The 17,464-nt window shown below is 40.8% G+C and overlaps 1 protein-coding gene across 1 annotated transcript in view; it reads right to left on the bottom strand.

The window, feature by feature from the left end:
- Pir (pirin) overlaps window positions 1-17,464 on the bottom strand; it is a 92,475-nt gene that overhangs the window by 36,657 nt on the left and 38,354 nt on the right. Inside the window, exon 5 of the mRNA XM_059251140.1 lies at window positions 328-412. Within this exon, the coding sequence (XP_059107123.1) occupies window positions 328-412 (85 nt within the window). The remainder of the gene's footprint in view (window positions 1-327; window positions 413-17,464) is intronic.

Raw genomic sequence — 17,464 nt, forward strand, 5'->3', positions numbered from 1 at the left:
ATTTAAGTAACTTCACAGTAAAATACAAGCTGTGTAAGTTGATGCCTAGTATGTCTGAATATAGACAGCCAATGTCATTGAAACTACAAATAAATAAGTAGTTTTAAACACCCAATTGATTGTATGTCAGACAGCAGACAGGAAAAGTGTCAAGCTTTTGGATTTCTCACCTATTCTATGGAAGCATGTACATGCAGTCTTTGCAAATTTAAACATAAAGTTCCTAGAATATCATGCAGAAGTTTGCATTCCCACGAAAGCGGCAGCTTGGGCTTTGATTTCATTGTCTTTTCTGACATGGCTACCAAATTCCAGAACCCGTCATACCTTTAGGAATAGGCTGGGAATGCTTTGCTCCTTGGTCCAACTTGAAGTCCAGATATAAGGTTGGTGTGCGTGTATAAACCTTAGACTGAAAAGAAAAAGGAAACCATCAACAGCTTTCTTTTAGGAAAATATTATATATATATATATATATATATATATATATATATATATATATATTCCGTGTGTGTGTGTGTGTGTGTATTGTGTGTGTACATATTTGTGTGTAAGGGCACGTGTGTGGCAAACACGTCAGAGGGACAACCTCGAGTAGTAGTCCTCATCTTGCCCCTTGCTTAAGGAAGGATCTCTCTTGTTTGCTGATGCTCTGGATACCCCAGGCTAGGTGGCCCTGGATCGTCCAGGAGATTCTCTTATATCTACCTCCCATCTTACCACAAGAATGCTCAGATAACTGACATGCGCTACTGTGTCTGGCTTTTCTATCGATTCTGGGGATCCGAAATCAAGTGGTCAGGTGTGCGAAGCAAACACCTTTACCTGCTAGGCTATTTCCTTGGCTCCCTGGATAAGATTCCCTCCTTCAGCTGAGCCTTTCTTCTCTGCAACAAACTCCTCAGCTGAGGAGTTGGTGAGGTGAGAGGTGGCCGTGACTTGTTCCTTTGTCTCTCTGATCTTTCCGCATTTACCCCAGTATCTGGCTCTGGGTTTTTATTAAGACTAATTAGGATTTGTCCTACATCAGGCCTGGGCCTGGACCCATTATATTTACACTTCCTGCTGCCTTTATAGTCTGATCAGCAAGCTAATTTCAATATGGCATTTATCTCCCTACAGCTCCAAGGGCCCAGCATTAAGTTTTCTTTATTGGCCTATAATTGTTCCAACTTTGTCACTTTTAGCCTTACAGTTGATATTGAACGTCATCTCATCGCCAACTGCATGTTTATTCCACAGAACTTGATAAAGCCATTTTCATTTTGAAATTCAAGTAAGGGACCCTCATATTACTTTTCCTCATTAGATCCTTGTGGGGGTGGGGTTGGAGGGGAAAGCTGGTCGGCCACTGCTGGTTTAACAAAAGCTCAACCCCAGAGTAAAACCAACATGTTCCAGTTTTCTAGTATAAACAGTGGTTTTGATTTCGTTACCAGCTCAGCAGAGTTGGAAATTCAATATGATGTCATCCTGAATTGTGGACACAAATGAAACTCTAAGGAATTAATACTTGCTGTAAACTTTATGATGTCTCATTGCTCACACAAAACCCTGGTGACTATTGGATTTTGTTTTTTTTTGCTTTAAAATGCACATGAAAATGAAAGTCTGTATAATGCTGAACTTGGCAAAAACATGGAGTGACAGGCAGGCTACATACACTGCTGTGAGATTGAAATTTAGTGCAAACACTTAGAAAAATACTTGTTGACATGTAGCCCAGGTGAATAAATACATGAGTAACTTTTGACCTAAGAATCCCACTCGTGAGTGTATTCCCAGTAGAAATGTTCACCAGAAGATGCATATAGGAATCTTAATAGCCACAACCAGAAAATACCAACATCAGGACTACTTTCCACAAATATGTAAAAATAGATTAGACAAACGGATTATAATACAATTTAACAGTGGACGAGTAAGGATAATAAATAAACCTCACCACATACAACAACTCAGAGGCATCATATAAGCATAAAATTGAGCAAATGAAGGCAGATTCCATACCTATAAAGTTCAGAACAAGGCAAAATAAGCATATGATGTCAGAAGTCAGGAAAAGTAGTTGAGAAGATGAACTGGAAGGCTAAGAAGGAGCTTCAAAAAAGAAAAACACCATTGTAACGCTCTGCTGTTTGGTCTGGCTGCTTATTTCATGGATATGTTTACTTGATAAAAATTCTCCAAGCTATAGTCTTGACTTGTACACTTTTCTGTATATAAATCACATGTTCATACAAACCTCATATTAAAAAACATACATTTGTAAATAGACATAAAGAAGAATCCAGAGTCCAGAAATTTTCAGTACCTTTGATATGGACGTGATTTTGGAGAGATAATTATGAAAACTGCATATGAACATTTCTGCCTTTTCAACACTGAGTCTCTAGAACCAATCCACAGTGTCTGTTATACAGCAGGTGTTTGTTAGACCTTGATTAAAAGATGTTTCACAATGGAAAATACCAAGTGTAACCATATATTCATTGACACTATACATAAGATATTCATTAATATCTTTACCTATATGTAGTCACCTGTCTGTCTTCAGGACAAATGAATTTGGTATGGTCAAAAAATTTGTCTATACATCAAATTAGAATTATGAATCATGAGGACAAACAAAGGATTTTTTTCCTTTCTCTCCTATGAATGTCTCCTATATTACATGGTTTGGAAGGTCCAACCGCATTCATTCATCTTCAAAGACCGGAACACCAAATCCCCCATACATACCTAAATGAAACCAGAAAGCCCCGTGACATCAAGTGCAACTTGAAGCTAGAGATTTACAACCAATCTGATGAGTTTGAAGTATACATGAAACAAGAGCAGCACATGAGAGACACCAGATCCGGTTGCCTAGGATCATTAGGTGTGTAAGGCACCATCTGGAAAGAGACTGGTTTCAGCAAAAAAAAAGACTTCTAAAGTTACCTCTTAAAAGATCAAGGGTGAACTTCACATAGTATCAGATGACCCCTCTGCTCAGGCAGTACTAAACTCTTTCAAAAGTTCCTAGTTTGGCTTAAGTATCTTTCCCAACCTCTGCCTCAGTAGCAGATTCGGTAGCCCTATCTAACTTACAGCAAGGAGATTAATCACAAAGAGATGCTTGGCTTAATTTCCCTAGCATGCTCCCAGAATGCGAGGCAGGAGTACTGTTTAGCATTGCTTTGCCCCAGTCATCAGCAAAATGCTCGTCTTCTTCGGGTTGAATTCACTCATCAGAGAACTTTATGGGGAGGCTTGGCTGGAGTTTAAGTCTATTCAAGGCTTGAAGTTCACCACTAGAAAATGAATATCCTTCTCCATACTATAACTGTTCAATTTCCCTTCTGATTTTGGAAATTAGGGCTTCAGAGAAGAGAGAATGTGGCTGGGATAAGGAAGGCAACTAGAGGTGTGGGCACTTAGCAGGAAGCCATTGGATAACTTGCTCTATTCTCACCATCAAGTTTACTCAGTAGCTTTGCCCTGAGTAAAGGCTGTCTCATTTTTCTCTTTCTTCCTGCCTCTAGCATTGAAATAGAATCCATTCTACAAGAAAACAATAATTTACCTCTCTAAGATGCAACTACACAGATGCATGCAAACATGTACACACACACACACACACACACACACACACACACACACACACATACACACAGTGTTTTGTATTCAGTATATGGATTCATTAGAAAAATTTGAATAGGAGCCAGAGAGAGGCTTTACAGAGCCACCCACACACCCTGTTACTTTATAGTGAGAAAAGGACTAGAGGAAAGTTTCATATTCATTTTAAAGGTGCTTTTGGCAAGTCTAAAATGTGATTTCCATTCCAAAATCCTTTCATATTGAAAACTGGATGAAGGATATCAATATAACACAGGGTGAACAACCAATTCCCCACTTACCCAACTTAAATGACTATTTTTATCCTTTAATTCCCATGAGTGTGTATAGGTACACATACAGTGTGTGTGTGTGTGTGTGTGTGTGTGTGTGTGTGTGTGTGTGTGTGTGCGCGCATTTGGAAAGCAAGTAGTCTTGGTTTTTAATGTCTCACCTCTCTAGGAACTCAGTTAAAATAGTAAATGTAAATTGTGTTTATTCAACTTCAAGACAGTAATGCCAATCTCAAATGCACTTTGAGAAAGTCTGAATTTACTGTTTTTGTTACACAACAATAGGCACATTGTGTCCTTATGTTCTGTTTTTTGTGTATTTTTATGTACAACATTAAAGAATGAATAGTTACTCAAAGTATTCAGAACTCAACTAGATCATATTCTCTCTCTCTCATTCTCTCTCTCTCCCTAATTAAAACTAAACTATTTGTTGTGTGACTTTAGCAGAAGTAAGATAAACTGGTCTGTGAAAAACTGAATAAGAGCCCTGAACAAACTTCAGCACAAACACAGCAAATGAACTTCAGTTCCGTCAGTGAAACTGGTTTCTTTCTTTCACCTCTCTTTTCTGTTGTGGTTTCGATCCCCAGTGCCCAGTAAGGCCCAGAAATCCAAAGCCATTCCTCCTCTCCTTCCTTTCTTTTCATTTCATAATTCTCGGTTGAAAACGTTTGAAAATGTTTACCCTTGTATCACTTAAATCCTATTATCCAAGAGGCATGCAAGGAAACTTCTAGAACATAAGCAATATATCATAAGAGGTTAAGGGTAAATTTTCCTAACCTACAACAGGGGTACTGCCAATTCGGGGTGGGTACTCTCTCTACATATAAACATGTCAGAACTAAACCCCTAATGAGTCTCAAGCAACACTCCTATAATGATTCCTGAACAACCCAGACAAAACAAGTCCTGTTAAACCACTTCCTTCCAAAAGTCAACTACCTTCATTTTCCATCCTTCAAAGACTTCCCATTTACCTTGGCTTTTGGTATCAGACCCTTGTCAGGCTGACTTCCTTCCTCTACTTTTATTTATAAATCTGATCTTAATTAGGAGATGGAAATTACTCCCATATGGAAGCCATGTGCTTAAAAACATTTTCCCAGGACAGGCAGAGTGCTGCATTCCTCTCTGAGTGTGGCAAAGTTAAGTAGCTTCTATTTTACCATCATTCCTTCCACATTTGAGGGCTATTCATTCCTGAGTGTTGATTCTTCTCCACCATGCTGTGCTTCACTGACAACAAGTGTCAGAGATCTAATGTCATATGGTAATAAATGTGCTGACAATTCTCTCAGGGAACTACCTACCTTGTGAGTTTTCAAAAAATGCATCAAATTTATCAATCTGACTGTAACAGCTCAAGGAAGTGAATTATTCTAAGTAGCTGCATGAGGGAATAGCATTCTTCAATACTATGTAAGAGAAGCAAGCAGAGTTGGTACTGTCCGAGGCTCTCCTCACCCTATTGGGACACCCTCCTAGGGCTGGCTATTATGTTTTATGTGGTGTTGTTGTTTCTGTATGTGATGTGTGTACATGCACATGTGCCTGCCGTTACCAGCTTATGATGAATGTTACTGTACATAAACCTCTAACCACATTTATGGCTGTTTTCCTTGCAGAAATTATGAGTCTCTAGGTCTAGACACCACAGCTTAAATCAAATTGTCAACATAATGATCTGATTAGACATCTTTTTTCTTTCATTCTTTTTTTTTTTTTGCTGAAAATATACACTGCTAGTCAGTGTCTTCTCTATGTTTGATAATTTTGCCACTCTCCAGAGCAGTTTTGAAACTCTATACCTTTCCCATCTAATCTGCTCTTAGAGGGTTATATATTCCAACCAATTTCCTATTTGTACATTTATATTTTCCCGTCTTTATAAACATAAACGAGAAGAATTAATTGCTAAAGAGGAAAAACATAAAAACGAAAGAGCCTACCTGGAAATTTTTGAAGTGTGTGTGTGTGTGTGTGTGTGTGTGTGTGTGTGTGTGTGTCTGTGTGTAACTTAGAAAAGAAACAAGCTTAAAGGCAATGTCTCTATACTACAAATAAATGGTTTTTTATTGGTGTAAACATCATTTTGTTCTTTCTTATAGTAACTGGCTTACTTTCAACTAAATTGTCTTTTGTCGAGTCACTTGGCACCTGTAAAAACAGTGCCCATCTCTCCAGGAAAGGCGCAAAGCTACACAGAGAAACCCTGTCTCGAAAAACCAAAAAAAAAAAAAAAAAAAAAAAAAACAGTGCCCATCTCATTAAAACACTGAGCAGCTTATTTTTTACTTAATTTAAAAGACAGAAATTGGTATTACCATATGTTTTCAATCTGACAATTAGTTTGGACGATATTATCAATCGAACAAAGAATACTAAATATTCTTACTATAAGAATAACTAAATATAATGAACATATACTCTCTCTGTATGTGTGCATTTTTCTTTTTATCAGCCAAGTATCAGGCACTAAATAGGGGCTTCACGTGTATGAGTTAGGCCACTTGTACTTTCCTTAAAAAAACTTGTTGTGGATTGATTTATTTTAAGTGTATTTTTTTGCCCCCACCTATTTATGTGCATTTATTGTGTGCCTTGTGCCCACAGAAGCCAAACCAGAAACTGCATCCCCTGAAACTAGAATTAGAGATGATTGTGAACCACCATGTGGGTGCTGGGAATCAAACCTGGGCCTTCTGCAAGAGCAGCCAGTGCTCTTAACTGACGAGCCATCTCTCCAGCCCATATTTCCCTTTTAATAAACTGTGTACTCATTATCATATTGCTTTCTCTGATTCACCTATTAATTCCTTCTTTCAAAAAATACTGATTGGGGGCCTATAATATTCTCTTCTTTAACCTCTCTCTTCTCTCATTGCTGCTGAGGCTCAAACTCAGAGCCTTGTACACACTAGGCAAGCTCTCTAGCATGGAGCTACATCTTCAGATGATAATCTATAATATTTTCATGGTTGTCATGTTTCTACGTATACTTTGGCTCAATCTTGGTTATGCTCTTTTTCTGCTGGCAACATGGGGACATCTCAGTGGAGAAACCCAGGTGTGACTCAACTAGCTCAGGAGTCTCACTAACAGAAGATCATTTAGAACACAGGGAGCGCATAGAATCATCTAGTACATCTCTCTCGTGGCTATCCAAGCTCCCCAGTTTTCTTTCAACCACTTTCTCTCCCTGCCTCCACATGGAGATCCATACTTCCAAGGCTTGAGGAAATGATAAGTAGATTTTTCCACCTTATTTAAAACAAACTCCCAACTCATTGTTTAGAACAGAGCGATGGTCTTTAACGAAGTGATGTCTTCTGTCTCCAATCCAAAGCAGTCTGATTTCTGAATTCTTGATTGAACAATTCTGGATTCAAAGCAACAGAGATTAGTTTCCATCCTCACTGCCAAAACACTGTGGGAAGGATTAAAACCCTGTAATCTTAGTTGACATATACATGACGTGCTACATCAAAAGTAGACTAGGAACTCTTCGGCTATGAATCAATCCTCTGTGCAGGGTGGGAGCTGGGGATGGCCAGAAAGCAATCTAACCTCTGTCGACAATAATGGATTCTAGACAGGTTTAAGCATCAAGCTTTTTAACTGTCTGAGAATGTGGGACCCGGTGAAATTCTCCTTTGGTGTGATCTCCATAGCATCATCTTCCAATGAGCCCTTTAATCAACAGTAACACTCTATCTCCTCTCCCCACCTTTTCTTTATGAGAGAGGGAGTGTGGAGAGGAGGACTAGAGGGGATGAGAACGAAGATGCTGAAGAAACTCACAGACCTGAAAGTTAACCAGGAACAGGTTCATTGTGAAACCGGAGTTTGGTTTCTTCCCTCTTTGAGTCAGCATCCTTCCCCCAAAGATACAGATATTCCAGACAAAGAGAAAAATCTCCATCTTCTGAAAAATAATCCATAGCCCAATAAAAGTAACAGTACAAAGAAACCACAAATGGCCCCTATAGCTGCCAACAAGGAGCCTTCCTATTCTTTGTCTCCAGTCCAGAGGCAGTAAGTTCCAAAATTGAGTCAGCAAGTCTATTATCCAATACTAAAATATTCCTTAAGGGGCATTATGATATTTTTTAAATCTGTATTAGCTACATTTGGTATTTACTAAAATATTTTAAGAGTTCTTGCAAGAAAGTGCATCAAGATCTAACATGAGAAACTATTTGGCAAAGATAAGATTTCATCGAGCTCTGGGAACTAATACCTTTGTGTAGATAAGACCCCTCATCGTAAAATGAAGAGGAAATGCATCATGGCACAAGCTTCTCCTCTGTGCTTGTTTGCAGGACATTCAGACACAGACAGACAGGAGTGGGTGCGTGTGCAGATATCTGCTGAAAGGTACCATTCTGGTATAGAAAGAGAGGGATGTTCAGTTCTAAGCTTTGTTCCATGAAAATTAGTTCAAAGTAGAGTCATGCCCAACAAATTCATACACAAGGGTTGAATGATGTGACAGGGAGGGTAATGCTCACATAAAATGAGGCAAAATTCAGGAACCTTGATTTGGGGTCAAGCTCTTTTTTTGCAATGAGCTATGTGATCTTGGGGAACACTTTGTGCCTGGCTGGATTACAGCTTTGTCATCCACAAAGTAATGAAATTTGAGAACTGATTTCATGGGTTTATTTCTGCCTGGCATTTGGATTCAATGAAGAGGCCAGAAGAGATTATTAGAATAGGACTTGGCTGGCCTTGAGAAGCATCAAACTAGATCAGGAATTTTAGATTTGCTGCCATAAGAAGTTCATTCACATCTCTAAGACTCTATTACAACAATGGGGTAGGTGAATGAATGGAAATGTTCCTATTCAGCTATCACAAAAATAGGGCAGCAATGGCCCCCTGTACATTAGGTTAAAAGGACTTCCCATGTTGTTTACCTCTCCACAGCAAGCTAAGGCCAACATCCACTTGTGCCAAACTCAAGTTCTGAAATGTCAACTAGCTTTAAAGGTGTTCTGAATAAGCATTGGCAGCCATCTGGAACCTACCTACTTTATGTGCAGCACAACTATCCCCAGTATCTGCTGTCCAAAGGGAGCCCAACAACCCTTACCTGTAGTTCTAAATGCCCCAAACTGCTGTAGAACTTCAGCTCTAAACGCTCTACTCAACTGAGGAGTGACATCATTTACCCACCTAAGTCCCCTTTCTGCTTTTCATCACTTACCCAGGAAGTCTCTTGTTCTATTTCCCTTCTGGGTGATGGCCTCGTGCCACACTGTCCCTGGAAGGTTTTCAGCTGGGAGGGAGTTCCCTCTCAATGCAACCTGGCCCAAGCACTTCCCCAATAGATTCTCTGTGTTGCTGCCTGTCATGAAGATGCCTCTTCTTGATCAATCACCAGATCCCCAACCTTACCACACCAACCCATTCAAAGTGGAATAAGCGTTTCAATGGTTTCCAAAAAATATCAAATATAGAGCTGAAATTTTCTGCTATTCAACAACATCACACAGAATCTGAAAAACATTGACCAAAGATGCTGAATAGATGGAACCTGTGGAAGAGGTCAGTATATTTCTAGGTCAGGGTAGGGAGCTGTTCATGAAATCTCAGGGAAGTAGGAAGTATTTGGTTACTTAGCACAGATCCACATGGGTCAAGAGTTTTTTTCTGAGCCCTCAACATTCACCTCTCCTCTTAGGTTATCTTTAAAGCTTCCATAGCAGCTAAGGTGTGCACTTAGTTGAAAATTTGATTAGTACTGGGATGTGCTGAATGGGTAAGAACCCATTGTAAGCTCATGGTCAGCCTCTAAAACCAGGCCATCCAGTTAGAAGTCCCGTTCTGTTACCCACTACATATGCAACCCTGGGCACGCTGCTAATCTGTCACAATCCTGTCATGTGGACAGAATGACTGGACATGTCGTGTGCCTCCTCTGGGTCATTGGTTGCTGCCCTACAGTGTTGTCACTGGTGCCACCCACTCCTTCAGTCCCCCGTGACTGACCACTAAGTTCTGATAACCTCAATTGCCCCTGCAGTGGTGGAGGCCACAGCAGCTCCTTCACCTGACTAACCTTTTGAGATTCTGGATCCTTCCACACTAAGACTTCGGTGAAGAGCCAAACCACAGGATGCGGTTTGCAGTCTCTTCAGAAGCTACCTGAAGGGGCTAGGGAATACAGACCAGAAGAGCAAAGAATCCCCATCCCTCAACAGGCCTAACACTGACCAAAAAATGGTTGGAAGGTGTGGACAACAGATCAATTTTTTTGTTCTACCTCATTTGGAAAGTCCTGAGACAGTTTTTAAATAGGTATTTCATATAGGTGTGTGTGTGTGTGTGTGTGTGTTACTTTCTTTCTTCCTTACACATACTGCCCTGGAAGTATGTACTGGTTAGGTTTTGGAGGTTTTGTTTTTTGTTTTATTTTGTATTGTTTCTGTTTTTGTAAACTTGAAACAAACTAGAGTCATTTTGAAAGACAGATGTTACTTGAGAAGATGCCTCCATTAGATTGGGCTGTAGGCAAGTCTGTAGAGAATTTTCTTGGTTAATGATTGGTGTGGGAGGACTCAGCTCACTGTCGACAGTGCCATCCTTGGGCAGGTCATCCTAAGAGGTACAGGAAAGGTAGCTGAATGTGAGTCTGCAGAGCAAGCCAGTAAGCAGTGTTCCTTCATGGTCTTTTCTTCAGTTCCTGCCTTCAAGTTCTTCCTTGAGTTCATGCCTTGACTTCCCTTGGTGATGGACTGTGATTAGGATACATAAGCTGAAATAAACCCTTTCTTCCCCAACTTGCTTTTGGTCATGATGTTTTATCACAGAAACAGAAAGACAACTAGGACAAAGTACACGTCAGACTTGCTTACATCTCTTTTTCCCAAAGAACGTAAGTTAAATCAAGATCAAAAGAGTTGACAACCTAAAGTAGTCAGAACACTGTCCAATACAATTCCTACTTATCTACTTACAGCTACTGAGCATACAAAATGTGGCAGACTGTACTGAGTAGTAAAAATGCTCATATCCCTTGAGCTTATGTTGGAGTTTGTAATAAAATGTCCCAAGTAAAGATTTACACCTCAGAAAAAGGATTTATTACTGGGTTAGTTATTGTAGCATTGCTTATGATAAGAAGCATTTACATGTGATTTTTTTAATTATCAAGAAGAGGTTCAAAGAGTAAGGACATTCATGTATAATATATTACTTGAATATTAAATTTGATATGACATTCTTAAAAGTGGAGAGGTGGCTGATAATTTAACATTATTTGCCAAGTCTTTTTTTCTTTAAAAAAGTTTTTCATACAGTATGCTTTGATAATATTCTTTCCCTTCCCTAACTCCTCCTAGATCCTCTCCAGCCTCCCTACCCACCCAACTCCATCATGTTCTTCTCTATATATCAAAAAGAAAAAAATCAAAATCAAAACAAACAAAACAAAAAACCTCAATAAGACAGGCCAAAAAAGCACACACACACACACACACACACACACACACACACAAATATGGAAGCATCCCTGTTGTGTTAGCCAACTACTCCTGGGCACAGGGCCTGCCAATCAACTGGAGTAAATAGATTTTCCCTTTCCAGCAGCCATTAAATGCAAGTAGCTTCTTGGTAAGGGTTTAAAAATTAGGAAATTTGTAAGTTGTAGGCTACTTTCATTATGAGCTTTGGTTTAGACCTTTGGTGCTTTGCTTTATAAGTGCATGAAGGTTGCTAGCCATTTTCATTTCAGTTGGCAAGAAGTTCTAGAGCTTTTTGTCAATAACGTCGGTCACAATGTAAGGCGTTGTGATAGGGAATGTGGGAGCAGAATGACATAGAGAAAGGCAATCATCAGTAAGTACACTCTTCTGCTACAGTCAAATAACTTGGGGACTATGTAATAGTATTTCCATTTGGCAGATGAAGAAATAAAGGCTGAAAATCATTTAAAATAATCTTTCCTGGGTTACAAAGATACTAAAATGGCAGAGGGGAGGTCTGAACACACAGTCCATACTCTTTTGCGTCTACCATGCCATTGGCAGGTTGGCTCTGTAATTCTAGGTATAGTTTTGATAATGTAACAATCCAATTTTCCATGTGTGTTAGGCTCCCTAGAATCCTTCCAGCCACCAAAACAGGTGGTCATCTACACCAACCTCATAAAAAGCAGGCATGAATTCTCATTCTTTCTCCCTTTACCTCTTCTCTCTTCTTTCCTTCCTCCCTCTCTCCCTCCTTGATTGTATGGGATTGAACTGGTCATAGATCACAGTCCATAACACCAGGGTACATGATTCCTATCAATCAATAAGAACCTCTTGTCTTGTATTATTTGGTTATGATCAGTGGGGGAGGGGAAGTATTAAAGTCCCCAAAGTCTTGGGTTCCAGCCATGCAGTCTTATAAACATTTGACTGGAAAAGAGGATGGCGTTCACATCCCCATCCAGTCACCTTCACATCTGTCTTAAGTCATTCTACACTGGGAAGGGAAAGAAACCAAGTGTCCTCCTTTGGTCTTTGCAGCCCTCTATTTGAGGTCTATCAATCCCAGGCCCTCTTCAATGCACTTCTTTCACCTGGCTGACAAAGACTGTCAGCTACGACCAGTGCAAGTATCTAGTGATGCTCACCAGAAACTCTTGCTCAAACCCTCTTTGAGACTGATAAGTACCAGATGGCCTGAAATCAGTGTCTCAGCCAAGTTTTGTTAGTTAGTCCAAGACATTCAAAGTCTCCCATGATAGAAAGTGATGTTGGCAAGTACTGATTTCTGACAGGCAGATATGCCACTGCCGTGAAGGGAGGTTAACTGGGGGAGGAAGGCATCCAAAAGGACATAATTGGCAGGAAGCCCACTGGTGAGGATGGAGTGAGACAGTCTGTAAGACCCCCTAAGGGACTGGAGATGTAGCTCAGTTGATAGAGTGCTTGCCTAGCAGGAACAAAACTCCAGCATAGCATAAAACTGGGTACAATGGTGGATACTGGTGGGGGGATCAGGAGCTTGAGGTCGTCTTTGGTTGTGTGGGGAGTTCAAGTCCAGTACAGAAGCCTTTGCCTCAAAAAGAAAGAAAGAGAGGGGGAGGGGGAAGAGAGGGCAAGGGAAGAAGAGAATGGAAAAGAAAAGAAAAGCTGGTACCAAAATGGTGGAAAAGCAGAGAAATGGCTGGTTATTTTTTTTCCTCCTTTTCACACCCCAATTCTTCCTCTTTCTTGTGGAACACTTACTTGTAATTAGAGAGTCATGGAAGGAGGTCAGGATGATGAAGCCAACATTCACGTCAGAGACTAAAGATGAGAAGAAAACTAACCAGACTCATGTGTTTGAAGACTGTAGAGAAAGGAGCCTGGCTGTGGACCTCAGATTGCCTTCTTTTAAAAAGAAACACTGAGATCTCTTGAGTTACTATTTATAGTTGGTCCAAGAAAAAAGAAAACTTATGAACATCATAATGTTAATCCCAACTGTCTATGTGGAAAGAGACAAGGGTTTTTTTTAACATTTCAAGAGAAAGGCAAAGTTTTCATTGTTCTCTTTCTCAATGATCCTGGACAAGGTAGACATCAATCAATGTATGCTGTACCCCAAGTGGAATAGATATACTCTCAACATGAAAGACTCTCATACACATGAAAGTAAATTGCCAGGAAGTTTTACATGCAAAAGACTCTAACTTAACCCTTTCTCATGCTTAGGACAACAAATGTGTGTTCTGAAAATTAGTTGAACACTGTCTCACATGTGGCACAGAAGCATCCTTAACTGTACTGTCCCCCACCCTTCTTGTGTATGAATGCAAGTATGCTGTGTGTGTGTGTGTGTGTGTGTGTGTGTGTGTTCATGTATGTGTGTGCTTCCAGGTTTGTGAGGGTGTGGATGTCTAAACATGCCCGTAGAGGCCAGAGGTCAACACTGGGTGTCTTCCTTAACTGCTCCCCACCTTATTTTGTGAGATGAGGGTCTCAATGAAACTAGAGCTCACTAATCCAGCTAGACTGGGTAACCAGCAAATCCCATGGATCCTCCTGCCTCTGCCTTCTGAGTGCGGGGATTACAGGTGCATTTCTTTTGAAGATCCATTTTTACTGGGGAGAGGTGTTGTGCAATTCCCCAGGAGCTGGACTTACAAGTGGTTGTGAGCCTCCCCAAATGGGTTTTGGGAACCGAACCTGTGCAAGAGGAGAATGCACTCTTAACTGCTAAGCCCCATCTCCAGCCCCATGCCCGGTTGGTCTGTTTTGAGTACTGGGAGTTCAAACTCAGGCCCTCAGGCTTGCACAGCAAGCACTTTACCACCTGAGCCCTCCCCCAGCCCCTCCCATACTTGTCTGCCAGGTCAGTTCTCGCTTTTAGACTTAGTCCTGCCTTGCCTGACCCTGACATTGCCCTGAGCCCCCTTCTGTGCCTTTCCACGGACTCACGACTCACAAGTCTGCGAGCTCATCACAGTGCACTCATCTCAGCACCTCGATTTTGTCACCTTTCCTTCCCAAGTCTTATGCAGGTGGCCCAGAGTACACGTTAGCTGAGCTCGGGTGAGCTAATGGTAGGTTTTGCCGGGGAATCCTTGTTCATTTCCCAGGGATGATTGTGGAAGACCTTCCAGGAATGGCAGGTGTGTTCTTTTTTCTCATCTCATTTTTCGAAGATAAAAGAATGCCTCTGGATCTGCAGTAGATGCTGAAAAGGATTCCCTGTGGTTTTACGACCACACCATGCTCCTCTTCTTAAAAATACAGAACAACTTCAATGCTTTACCGTGCATTTGAGTTGGAATTTTCAAACATTTGAAGTGCTTATTCCCTATCCATAGCAGTAAGGTATTTTTTAAGACTGATTAAGGTATCAACAATGTATCATTAAAGTCTAATGTTTCAAGTAAACAGCATTCTATCTGGCACTGAATTTCACTAATCACATTTAGTTTGTTTGCCAATCAATTAATAATGCACTCTGATCAAAATGAAGTGCTGGATTATAGCTATTCACTTAGCTTTATATAGTAGCATACACCTCAGCTTTTAATACATCATACAGGAGCCTGAAGACAACTTTTTGAAGCTGCCTTGTGTTTTTGGCTGTAGTTGAAAAATATTTAATATGTCCCTGAGGAAAGACTTATTACAACCTAAAACTCCAAACCCTGACAGCCATAGGAATGAGCACAATGATATGCTAACACATCCACTTGCCTTTATGAAAGGTGATATCTTCATTCTTTATAGCATTCACTAGGCCTTTAACCTAAAGTTCCTTGCAAATTTATAATCATCACCAGTTGGGCCAAGGATATATGAATGGTACAGAATGTAACTTCTGGCTTTAAATGCACCTATCTATCCTTCTGTTTCTTGCAGAACAAAGCTTGTCAACACCAATGGAATGCACTTCCTAGGTGATTAGGTCAGCGGGGGCATCTTGAAGAAATAAGAACATCTGGCATCCATAGTGCACACCAACAATGGTATTTCTGGGGTGAGTGGGCTGCCCTGGGCAAGAGTAACCTTTTGTACAACTGATTTGAACAGATCTTGACCATTGTTTATTTGAACATTCCTAACTCCAAATGATGTGCCAACTATGGCTGCCTACCATAGGTCAAGTTCTTTGAAGTTTTTGAGTGCATTTCTTTGGTGTCCTCTTATTTACTAAAAATACTAGCAGTCTAATTTTGCCTATTCTCAACACCAAATCAAAGCCAAGTGTTCACTTTTCTGTGGAATGAGGCTGAGAATCAGCAGGAATCACCTAGCCTGTTTTGAGCCACTCCTACAGAAAAAAAATAGCTTCGTGGTATCAGAAATGAAATAGGACTATACAGAGATGCTGAGGACCACATCCACCTGAATCTCAAGGCCAGCTATTTAAAGAAACTCTGAGTGTGACATGTCTTGTAATGGTAAATTGTCATGTAGTGTTTGAGGCCAGTGAGAAACTGGGAAGTGGGGTTGTCTTCCCCCAACTTCAGATCCAAGCATGTTAGGTCACGTGTCCTGCAACACTGCCCCCTCTTGAGTCAGGCTGGCCCACTGGCTCTGTGATGGGGAGAGGGAAACAGCAAGCCGCTGAAAGTATTAAAATCACTGTGTCCTCGAGAAGAACTAGGAGTTAAATGATCTCCGACAGAGCTTACTATTGTTTATTCCAAGGTACAAAAATGTCTGCAGTGGGAAAGAGAAGCCAAAAATTCAACCATGGGGGCCTCATCCATGGAGAGAAAATTCAATCCAGAATCCAGTCAGGTTGTAGTGGATTTTGCAAGCACCCAAACTGATGTTAGCTCTGTGTTGCTATTTGTTCTTTTACTCAGAAGCTTCATCTAAGGGGGCATTGCACTGCCTGGGACTCTATGGAGAACTCCAGCTGACTGCCTCAATGGGGCTTTCCACACTCAATGTCTGCTGGATGTTTTGACTACCCAATCAATCAATTTGATGATGTTTTGCTTGCTATCTAATCTATCTATCTGTTTGTCTGTCTGTCTGTCTGTCTGTCCGTACTGGCTGGTTTTGTGAGTCAACTTGACACACTAGAGTCATCAGAGAGGGAGGAGTCTCAGCTGAGGAAATGCCTCCATAAGATCCAGCTGTAAGGCATTTTCTCAATTAGTGATCAATGGGGGAGGGCCTAGCCCATTGTGGGTGGTGCCATCCCTGGGCTGGTGGTCCTGGGTTCTATAAGAAAGCAGGCTGAGCAAGCCAGAGAAAGCAAGCCAGTGAGCAGCACTCCTCCATGGTCTCTGCATCAGCTCCTGCCTCCAGGTTCCTGCCCTTTTTGAATTCCTATCTTGACTTCCTTCAGGTGAACAACAATGTGGAAGTGTAAGCCAAATAAACCCTTTCCTCCCCAACTTGATTTATGGTCATGGTGTTTCATCACAGCAATAGAAACCCTAACTAAGATACTATCCATTCATCCATCCATCCATCCATCCATCCATTCATCCATCCATCGTTCTATCTATCTATCATTCTATCTATTTGAAATATACTTAATAAACTCACTCATTCAAAACCAAAAGCACGGCCATCATAGATCATTCTCCCAACCATATAGAACACCAGGAGAAAAGGATACAGAACCATATATACAATTAATGTCAGCCTCAGAAACAACACAAAGTCAAACTTACTTGTGAATTTCCCTTCATTCCAATATTTCAAATCATCTCCTCTTTCCTTTTCACAACTCCACCAACACCTGGTTGCCTATGTAGCCCCGATTACCATTCTAAGTAGTTTCCACTTTACTCTCTTTTACTCCCTTAACTCAAACTTTTTATTTTTTGTGTTTGCACACAGGTGCACACGTGGGCGGTGCACATGCAAATGTGTGCTTCTGGAGGCCAGAGGTCAATCTCAGGTCTAATTCCTCCTCAGATACCATCTACCTTATCTCTTGAAACAGAATCTCTCACTGGAACTCAAGGTTTGCCAAATAGGCTAGGCTGGCTCGCCATTGAGATCCAGAGATCAGCTTGTTTCCACCTCCCAGTTCTGGGATTTCGGGAATGTAGCACTATACCCAGCATTTTTATGTGGGGTTTGGAACTGGATTTGGGCCCTCAT

Source organism: Peromyscus eremicus, chromosome X (genome assembly GCF_949786415.1).
Source record: "Peromyscus eremicus chromosome X, PerEre_H2_v1, whole genome shotgun sequence".
NCBI lineage: Eukaryota > Metazoa > Chordata > Mammalia > Rodentia > Cricetidae > Peromyscus > Peromyscus eremicus.